Consider the following 10894-nt stretch of genomic DNA (forward strand, 5'->3'; position numbering starts at 1 on the left):
ATGTATTTTTAATGGGTAATCATTTTTACTGTATTTTTAGAGTAAGAAAAGTTTACAGAATTATAAATAGAAAAATATCAAATCATATAGACAACACCTTTAATGCATGCAATCCAGAAGAACCAAAATACAAACCACTCAGAGGAAAGAACTGAAAACACTGATTATTCACTTTTTTTTTTCTTACTTTTTCATTGTTTCTATCTGAACTTCCAATTCAGTTTTTTCTATTAAAATTTTCTCATAATGACTTTTCCAGGCATTGGAAGCTGAAATTGCTTCAGACAACTTGGCTTCCTAAAAAATACATAAAGTACTCATCTTGTAGTTTAATAACACTTTGGTTTTTTTCATGCCCTAAACACAAATACATTATAAATAAGGAAACATCCTATAATGTATGGAACTTCTGTTATAAAAAAAATTCAATGTACAACTCTGAATATAGGAAAGTTTTAAAGTAAACTTAAATATCTTTATGTTATTATTATTTTATGTGTACATAGTAGCAGTTCCAACTTAACATTTTAAGGATGTTACTGTAACTATTTTCAAACAATGTTTCATAATCAATGACAATAATTCCCTTTCTATTTACTAAACTTTTCATTTTGTACTCTCTATATAGAAAATACTAACAACCACATAAGCATCAGAGAAAAAAGCCCTCTGGTATACATAGAAACTACCTGCAATTCCATAATTCCATAGCATTACAATTGCAGCCTTATATATCTATGATAATGATGCCAGGCTGCTTTGTAGAGGTCACCCCATTGGCCTTCAAACACTGTTACTGTCAGCAGAGATAACAGTGGTAGTGGTGGCTTATCCACCTTGAATGTGAGCTTGCAGAAGTAGAGATTTTTGTCTGTTTTGTTCATTGCTAGGCCCTTGAACAGTACCTGGCATACAGCGGACTTTAATAAATGTCAAATGAATCGGCTCTTCACAAATCCACCTAGTGAGCTACAGAGTCATTGTACACCCTGTCTACACTGTACAGAAAACAAACTCACTGGAATGACAACAGTGCCAATCATTACTAATAAGAAGACCCAGAAGTACGGTAGTCACCCTTATCCGCAGGGAATATGTTCTAAGACCCTCAGCAGCTGCCTGAAAATGCTGGTAGTACCAAACCCTACATATATAACGTTTTTTTTCCTATATATACATACATACCTATGATAAAGTTTAATTTACAAATTAGGCACAGTAAGAGATTAAACAACAATAGAACAACTATAACAATATACTGTAATAAAAGTTATGTGAATATGGTCAGTCGGTCTCTCTCTCTCTCTCTCTCTCTCTCTCTCTCTCAATATCTTATTGCACTATACTCAATGTTCTTGTGATGATGTGAGATAATAAAATGACTTAAGTCAAGAACTTTCACCTTTTCACTTAAAGAAGGCACTGTACAGCTTCTCTTTGGCATATGTGAGTTGCCAGCATCACTACTCTTGCTTCCCATTGGGGCCATTATTAAGTAAAATAAGGGTTACTTGATCACAATCACTGTGATACTGTGACCACTGATCTGATTACCAAGTCAGCTACTGAGTGACTAACAGGCGGTAGCTATACAGAGTGGATATGCTAGACAAAGGGATGATTATGTCCAGGTGGGAAAAAGTGGGACGGAACAAGATTTCATCGCACTACACATAATGGTGTGCAATTTAAAACTTATTAATTATTCATTTCTTGGATTTTCCATTTCATGGTTTTGGACCATGATTGACAGTGGGTAACTAAAACCGGGGATAACAAAACCATGGATAAGAGGGGTCTACTGTAGCAATGATAACAGTTAACATTTATCGGGCGCTTCCTTCTTTCCTCCCATCATTCATCCATTTGCTGAAGAAGTATTTATTGAGCATCTAGTATGTGCAAAACATTTTTTGTTTACAATTTTTCAGTAATAATTTTGCTATATTGAAGAAAGGTTAGTATCTGTATTCATATTTTATGTAAAATGAATTTTGATATGCACTATGATGTATAAGTTGAACAATTATAATACACATTAAGATATTTAGAAACTTTACCTATAAAATAAATGCTATGAAAAAAATTTAAGACATTCATATGATTAATTGTTGTGGGACTACTTCAAAACGAGTGATCAAGGAAGGATCCTCCGAAGAGTTGTCAATTAAAAATGATTTAAAATAAAAACAGCTACCGTGAGCCAGAGAATATTACAGACAAAGGCAACAGCAACAAAACAATGAAACAAACAAACTCCACGCATTAGAGGAACAGAAAGGAAGACAATATGGCAAAAACCTAGTATGGCCAAGCACTGTTACTATCAGCAAAGAGATGAAAGTGGTAGTTTTGACATACATTTTCTCACTTACTCCTTCCCACAATCACGAGATAGGTGGTATTATTACTCCCTATTTTATACACAAGAAAAGTGTGTATAAATTAGATAGGTTAGGTACCTTACCCACGGTGATCAGGTTAACAAGTAGAGAAACCCTCCCATACTATGATCTGGGGCGTGTGTGATGTGACACTATTTAGGAAAATTCCAAAAATGTCAATGACTCGATTGGCTTTTATCGCTCAAGAATATTTTCAGGCATTTAACTAGGTCTACAACCTTCCAGATTTTGAACCTTGTCCTCCTTTTACCTAAATTCTTCTGAATGTAGGTAGGTTAAATAGTAATCTTAAAATGTTAACACTTGAACTTATAAACTATTGTTTTCTTTATATAAGCATTTATGCAAGTCTGTTTTCATTTCTAAAAACCTCTAATAATTCTGTCTTAACACGAGGTCTTAAGAAGTGGGTACCAGTGAGACATTAAAAGGAGTAAATATTTTATTAATTGGTAATTGAATAAATATAATCATTAAACACAACAAAGCACCAAGCCCACTTTTCAACTTTGTACTACACGCAAATATAACTTTCACATGGTGTGCTTACGTCAGTGAATGGTTTTAAATGCATCACAGAGTTTAAGTGAAGTGAATTACTGAATAAAGTCATATGGTCTAATAACATAAATCAGAATTTCCCAAACTGGTGTTCCTCAGAACCAGTTCCAAGAGTTGCTTTGCAGGTCAAAGGCGAGTTCTGTGGTTAAGTAAACTGAGTTCAATATCGTCCATTACAGGGCTTTACTTTCACTGAAGCCTTGTCAGGGCCTCTACTATGCTAACGTGCACCGTAATCTCCAAGGGAGAATAATGTATGAAATGCTACCCTTAGTTAGTTGACCATAGAAGCTTTGGGACACACTTAATATACCCTTTAAGGAAAGTTCTTAAGGAAATGCTGATATTATTCAATATGTAATTTGCCATTTCATGTAATCTTTCAAAATAAAGACTAAAGCAAAACACTATGAGTAAAGTTTTTCTAGTGTCAGTACCATTAAGAATAAAATTATTACATCAAACATCATGACATTATATATTTACCTGATCTCTAATTAGGGAAGTAAGGTTTGCAATGTCCCTGGTAAAGTGTTCAAGCCTTTGTTTGTAAACTTTAGATGCCTTTTTTAAGGCTATAGCTTTTTTCCTATGCCATTCTTTCATTGCTACAGTCTCATGCTTATTCTTTCTCAACTGCAAGTTCCATTGGACTATCTTGGTCTCCAAGCTCTAAAAAAAACATTAGCAGCAATTAAATTATGTTAGAACTCCAATGTTTATGTAAACATTGCAAAAATATGTAAATAATCTTCTACATAGTTTATTAAAAAGGACTCACCATATGATTAACAAAAAGCAAAACAGTGAAGGTGATTTCATCAATGTTTGTCTGTAACCAGTTATAGAATACAAATTTAAAATACATCATCTACATAAAACTAATGGTATTATTATTTTAGATACTGATATTGGTGATTATGGTACAAACACTAACTTCCTTAAAATTGTTGCGATTAACTAGAACTTCACATCTACACATAGTACTAGTTATTTCAACACAAAAAAACAATAATTGAGCTGGAGACAATAGGTGCACAAAACTCAAAGGTATCGGTAGCTCACCAAAAATATTAGGACTCTAGTTCAAATGACAAAGGCTTAAAGGATATATGATCAAAATGTATAGCTCATGAAGGGTATCAATGAGATAAACATAGACATAATTTCACCAAATTTTATTTTACTAAAATTAAGGGGCATGTCTTAACACTTAAAAGAGTACGTTAAGGACAATAAAACTATTGTTTTACCCAATGAGTAGTAACTTTGTGGAAGTTATTACTCCAAAACTTAACAAGTTTAGATAAATGAATGACTACCAGATCCATAAGGGTAAAAAGATGTTTGAGGGTATTTTCCTATCCATTGAGTATGATGGTGTTAAATGGCATGACTATTTTCTTGATGACATAACGAGAGACAGAATATTGGCCGGGTGTATGATGGATATGATTTAGTGTGACTACTCTCATGTGGTTCTTTTTTAAATTATTTTAAGACTTTATATTTAAAGTGTATGAGTATTAAGTATCAGAATTTCAAGACTTAACACTATAGACTTGATCGCTTTGAAGAGTGACTAGACAGAATAGAAGAAGCAAAACATTCTAAAATTATCTTTAAAAATCTATTTTAACCTAAAAAGTCCAGGGAAATGTTTTAATGAATAGTTGGGGGAAAACAAATAAAGGCAGTACAGTAAGTAAAGCTACTTAAGAGAAACAAAGACCCCACAGGAAATACAGCTGTTATTCCTTTATAAAACCACAGGGTGTCATCATCACACCATGAATAATCGCTACACTTTAAAAACCTTTTAAACACCAAAAATGAAGTAAATTTTTTTGAACAAGATTCAGCCAAGACTTTCTCACTAGATTATCAAATTCCACACTTAAGCACTATTGTGTACTGAAGCACTGGAGTGTACTGAAACTATAAAATTATCTTCATAGTTTCAGAATAAATCACCCCTTACGGTCATTTGCCCAATGAATAGACATATTTATAGTCAACCTATTTGCCTTGTCATATTTCCAAAGAGCTATACATGCTGCATATCACAAAGGTAAGTATTCCCTGTCTCTCTAAAATATGAAAACATTCTAACTCTAATTGCTATATTATAAAAACCTAGAAAGAAAAATGGGTTCAAAGTATCTTTGGGGCAGTTCACAGATCATTATAATGTAACTTATATTTTTTAAAGACCCAATATAATGAATTGAGTCAACAATACTGAAAAACTGAGATTTATCTTGCCAAATGGAATTCATTATGTTTGTACTCTAAAGAATAACTTGTTAAACCTAAATCAAAGAACTGAATTCTGACTCCCAACTACTTAATGCCTTAAATTCCAAAAGTATGCATCTAAGAAGGAATGTAGAAAAATCAGTAACCTAATGCAACTTCTTTTAATCATTTCTAAACAGTTCGATTTTTTTAAATATGAACTCAAAGTATTAGACAAGAGAAGTTCATGGCAAAATCTTAGGATTTTAGCCTTATATTCTTTCCTCAAATAAGCATGGATATATAAAGTAACCGTTAACTTTTTAAAAAGCACTCAATATTTCATTTTTAAATTAAAGAAAATAATTTCAAAAACTTCCCCAACTGCTATTTGAGGATATAATTAAAAACCATGTAAAGTAAGATAAATTGTAGTAGATGATTATCTGAGACGTCAAATCACACGTATTCTCTTGTAGTTACCATGACAAGCAATGCAATAGCAACTCTAGTTCATCTGCAGTGCCCCAGGACACTGATACAAAAAACACAGGAACTCTATGAGTAAAAGTGCTGAAAAGGACATGTAGGGGGACTGAGGACAAATCTTGCATCCCCCATATCCCTGGTGGGCAAAAGCTTTTTGTCATTGAGAAAAACAGACCCCCCAAAAGCACTCATGAAACAGTGTGCCACAGATTGCAGACATCTGCTATGTTTCCAGAGTGTGAAAGCAAACAAATTTAATACAGAAGTCTTCACTCAATAGGAATTATCTTTGTACACTTCTCTTCTAAAAGTGGGAACACTTCTTTTTTCCTTTTGGCAAAAATATCGACCACAGATTCAGTTAGCTTGTGTCATATCATAGCAATCTCAAAGTCTTATGGAAAAAGTAACTGTGAGGCTTCCTAAAGAATATTTAAACCACTCAGCTTAAACTTAAAAATTTTCCTTAATTATAGTGCTAAAAAAAAATATGCATGAAAGAGGTTACTTGGTTATCTAAACACCAAACCTAGGTTAATTGATTTTAAAGTTATTACCATTAGCCACAAACACAAAAATAATAAACATTTATTAACTGCTTCCTAAATATGCGTGAGAGTATGTATGTATAGATGTAGGAAAAAAACTGGAATACTATATACCAAAATGTAAACAATGATTTCGGTATTTTTATTTTAATTCTCTGTTGTATTTTACAAACTATCCACAACAAAAATAAATTAACTATATAATGAGAAAGGTTTTTTGAGTAATTCAAACTCTACAAATCCTTCCTAGATTGGTACTAAAAAGAGATAGCATTTTTATGTTGGGATTTGTAGGCAAATCTTCAGACAGCCCAGAAATCTTAAGACTAAGATTTGCCTCAAATATGTGTTTCCCAAGGCAACACTTAAGTTGAATTCTTTCAAAACCACCAAATTCCAGAATTAAGGAGAGTCTTTACAGTAGATCAGTAATTTTACCACAAACTATAAATATGAATATTTATAACCTTCATGTAGTTTTTTAATTTATCATTCTCTGCTTCCTTTTTATGAATTTGGAGCTGTAGTCGTTCATGTACTACTTTAACTGATTGTGAAAAACGGTTTGCTTTCAAAGTGTTTGCCTAAAATAGAGAAAACAAAACAAACAAAAAAATGAGTTATTTGATGTATTTCTCCACAATCTTTAACTTTATACCCATATGTAGACGTGATCTAAAATGTTGATGAAAAGCAAAGTAACACTTTATATAAACTGTGACCCCCGCCCCATTACGAAATGTATTTCATGTAGCTATTTGGGACGTTTTCTACTCCCTCCATTTGTTTAATGGCTCCTGATATCTTTTTTAAAATTCCCATTTCCTAAGTAAAAGTATGAGTATATCTAAAATGCTCCTACAAACACCCAAATTTCTTACTTTATACTAAAATTGAAATACGATACAAATTTACACATAGTTTTAACAGTAAATTATGCCAAGTATCCTGATAAAAACACCATAAAAATCTTAAAAAAAAAACAAAAAAAAAACACCCAAACTTTAAATAATTAAGATGTTATATTTTTTACATAAAACTTGTAAAATACCCAAATATTCTAAAAACCTTTATGTGTCTCTTTCTGAGTACATGGGGGCCAGGATGGAAAGTCGAGAAAGGATTCAATTTTAAGAAAACAAATGAATTAAGCTAAAAATATGCTTACCTTTTCATTCTGGAACAAATGAGAAAGTTCTTGGATATAGGTCGTCTTTTCAAGTATCTTCTTCTTAAGATTCTTCAGCAAATAAAATGTAAGAATTAGAAATATCATAACTTAAATAATGTTGGCTAATTTTATAAAACCAAGCAGCATACAAACAAATAATGTCAGAACAGACAAAAAGTGTAAAAAGACTTACAGTATTTTCACTTTCATTATCAGTTAGCTTTTCTAACATGTTGCATAAACCATCACCTATCTGTGAATAAAAAAGATGCTATAAATCAGTGTTCACAAACTGTATTTCTCTACATAAAAAGTGGAATAAGCATCAATTAAGTAATTAATATGAACAACTACTAGGCACAGTTCAGATTTTTTAAGAAGTTAACATCAAAAGGATTTTTTCCTAAGTGTTCCAAATCATGTCTTGTCCACAGTTCATGAAATTAGTTAATTTACTGAATTAATGCCTCACAAAGTACAAGCCAATGACATAAAAATCACAAACATCTTGTAAACAGAAGAAGCTCACAGTCCTGTCAATAAATAGGTAAAAATTATAAACAACTTAATTCTATCAAAAAAAATTTTTTTTATTACAGCAAATCAGTAACAGAATTCTATGTAGACATTTGAAACAAGAACACAGAAGAACATTTATTCATTTTGAGTGTTATACTCCTGCTTGAGAATGTGAAAAAGTTATAAATTCCTTTCACCCAGAAGCACCTATGCAAGCGCATGTAATGCAAAACTGTACTCATATGCGCAATTTCAGAGGGTCCATGGACATGATAAAGTCCATCCTTATACACTGCAAGGGCACACAGTGGAATTGCTTAGCACACACATGGGCTTTCATTTCTTTGGGTATATACAATTTATAAATGAATGTTCACAGCAGCTGCATTCCTAACAGCCAAAAAGTAGAAGCAACCCAAATGTCGATCCACTGAGGAATGGATAAATAAAAGAGGTATACTCATACAACAAAATATTATTCAGCAATAAAGAGGAATGAAGCACTGATAAGTGCTATCACATGGATGAACCTTGAAAACATTACGTTATATGAAAGAAGGCAGTTATGAACAACCACATATTAAGTGATTCCATTTACATGAAATGTCCAGAATTAGCAAATCCATAGGGACAGAAAGTAGGTAATAGGCTAAGGAGGGACGGGTGGAGATGGGAGGTGAACATCTAAAGTTGCACGGGTTTCTTTCTGAGGTGATAAACATGCGCTAAAATTGAATGTGATGATGGCTACACACTTCTGTGAATATACTAAAAATCAATGAGCTGTACACTTTAAACAGGTGAATCGTATGGTATGTGAATTATATCACAACAAAACTGTTACCAAAAAAAGAACACATGAATGTATAAATATAATGTACACAAGAGCTTAAATTCTGAGAGCATTTTACTGTAATCAGCTGAAATGAATTAGAACATTATAACAAATAACAGTTTTTGATTCTATAAAAATATGTTTAAATTAAAGTTTATAGGGGTGACATTGGTTAGTAAAGTTACATAGGTTTCAAATGTACAATTCTGTAATATATCATCTGTATATCACATTGTTTGTTCACCACCCAGAGTCAGTTCTCCTTTCACTACCATGTATTTGATCCCGTTTACCCTCATATGCTGCTTTCATGTAGAACTATTCATGAAACATTAAAAGTAGGGGTTAGTTTAATGATTGCCATTTCAAACAAAAGTTCAAGAATTATTTCCATTTCAAATATACCAAATATTTTAATTTCTAGTTTTGAAAAATAATATAGTCTTTGAATGAAAAATATCACTATTAAATTAGTGGTTAATGTTCCTTACTTGTTGGTATTCTGTCTTTCTAAGAAGATGTTCTAAAGCTTGTTTTACACATTTAAAGGTGTCTAATTCTTTTGTCAATATTTCCTTCTGTTCAAAAATCTTCTTCAAATTGGATGCAGAAAGATTAGCCTGACAAAATACAAGAACCACATACATATTTTATGACATAGCAATAAGACACTCTAACATATGTTACTATCAAAGAATAGTTTTTCCTAGTAAAAAATCATTATTTTGTACACAGTAAATTTTGCCAAGTTTATTAATGGCAATAGGATCTGTTACATATTATGTTAAAGTAAAATGAAATCAAAATAAGGGCTTATACCATCAAGTATTTCAGGCATTTATTTAAATAGAACACAATTTATTTTTTATCCCTAACTCAAATTTTAGTATACTGAAATTTTAGAATAGAGATTTCTATTCCACATAACATTACAGAAAATAGATATATTTTATATCTCAGAATATTCTGGTTTTAAATTCACTTTTGAGAAAAGGTGACTTTAATTCAGCTCCAGGGAAGTCAAGCACCACGGTATACAGTTTCCAGCTTAGCCTCTTATTGAGTGCATGCCTGGGATTATCTCTGAGGAAAAGAATTAGTTACTGACATAGGAATAAAGAACACTGATAAACCTGCACTGTTTTAACATCAAATACCAGTATGCAAGCATAACTACTTTGAGATCTCAGTTAGTGCAATCTGAGTATTATGCTAGCTTTTCATTTTATTAGATGTTCACAAGTCAGGTACTCACATTTTCAAAACTAATTTCTTCAATGGTATTCTTAAATAATGGCAAAAGTAATTCTACAGAACAGGTTGCCAACTCAGCTTGCTTAAATGTCGCCTCCAGTTCAGTCTTTTCATTTAGGATGTCCTGCTTTAGACTAATTAGACATGCACAAACAAAATTTAAGTTAAATCTGTCACATAAACTAGGCATATTTTTATTCAACTATAACATAGCCTAACTAAATATTACAGTTCCATAAATTGCTCTGCAAAATGTAACAGCAAATAGTCACTGAAAATTTCTATCCTTCTGTATTCCTTCTACATTTATTATAAACGGAAAGACATGTTAAAATGTTGATATGTAAAACACAAAGATCACCAACAGCAATGTTTTACTGTACTATTTGATAATTATTCGATATCCCTTCTCTAGTTTGTAAAATGATTTGTGTGATTGTTTGTCTTTTTTCTTCCCTTCCTTCTCCCTTATTCCAAACCCAAAAGATTTATCTTTCTAGACTTTATTGCCAAACCCTTTCTTGAAAGTTACTGTTCCTCACAAAACAATTCCTCCAAGAGAATGAATAAGCTCAACAATGGAACACAAAAAACTAAAGCTCTCCAGGTATCTAAAAATCCTTCACATTTGGCTTTATAATAATTATCATTCAGAACAAAAACTGATATTTGCCTTCTCGATTATGTTTTACCTAGATACTACTGTGTAATCATTGTAAGATACATTTGGGGGCAGGGGAGAAGGCACATTTTCACATCCTAAAATCAGGATGCTTCTGACAATCTTTGTCAGTCAGGAGGCACTCCTGAACCATCTATCTAGCACATACCCAAAACATATAGAACACATGTCTAATGCTTTGCCGAATACCCA

General features: G+C 32.1%; 1 protein-coding gene across 6 annotated transcripts in view; it reads right to left on the reverse strand.

Moving 5' to 3' along the window:
• ODF2L (outer dense fiber of sperm tails 2 like) overlaps positions 1–10894 on the reverse strand; it is a 35121-nt gene that overhangs the window by 15515 nt on the left and 8712 nt on the right. For all 6 annotated transcript variants that reach the window (XR_016018654.1, XM_074335091.2, XM_019751770.3 and 3 more), the window contains exons 3-9: positions 10022–10154; positions 9258–9386; positions 7606–7665; positions 7410–7481; positions 6709–6825; positions 3453–3638; positions 188–297 (exon numbers count right to left, since the gene is read on the reverse strand). Coding sequence is in view for 5 of the 6 variants with exons in the window: in XM_074335091.2 (XP_074191192.2) it covers positions 188–297; positions 3453–3638; positions 6709–6825; positions 7410–7481; positions 7606–7665; positions 9258–9386; positions 10022–10154 (807 nt within the window). In the remaining variant the exon portion in view is untranslated. The remainder of the gene's footprint in view (positions 1–187; positions 298–3452; positions 3639–6708; positions 6826–7409; positions 7482–7605; positions 7666–9257; positions 9387–10021; positions 10155–10894) is intronic.

This window comes from Rhinolophus sinicus, chromosome 14 (assembly GCF_057876585.1).
Source record: "Rhinolophus sinicus isolate RSI-liver-muscle chromosome 14, RSI-T2T, whole genome shotgun sequence".
NCBI lineage: Eukaryota > Metazoa > Chordata > Mammalia > Chiroptera > Rhinolophidae > Rhinolophus > Rhinolophus sinicus.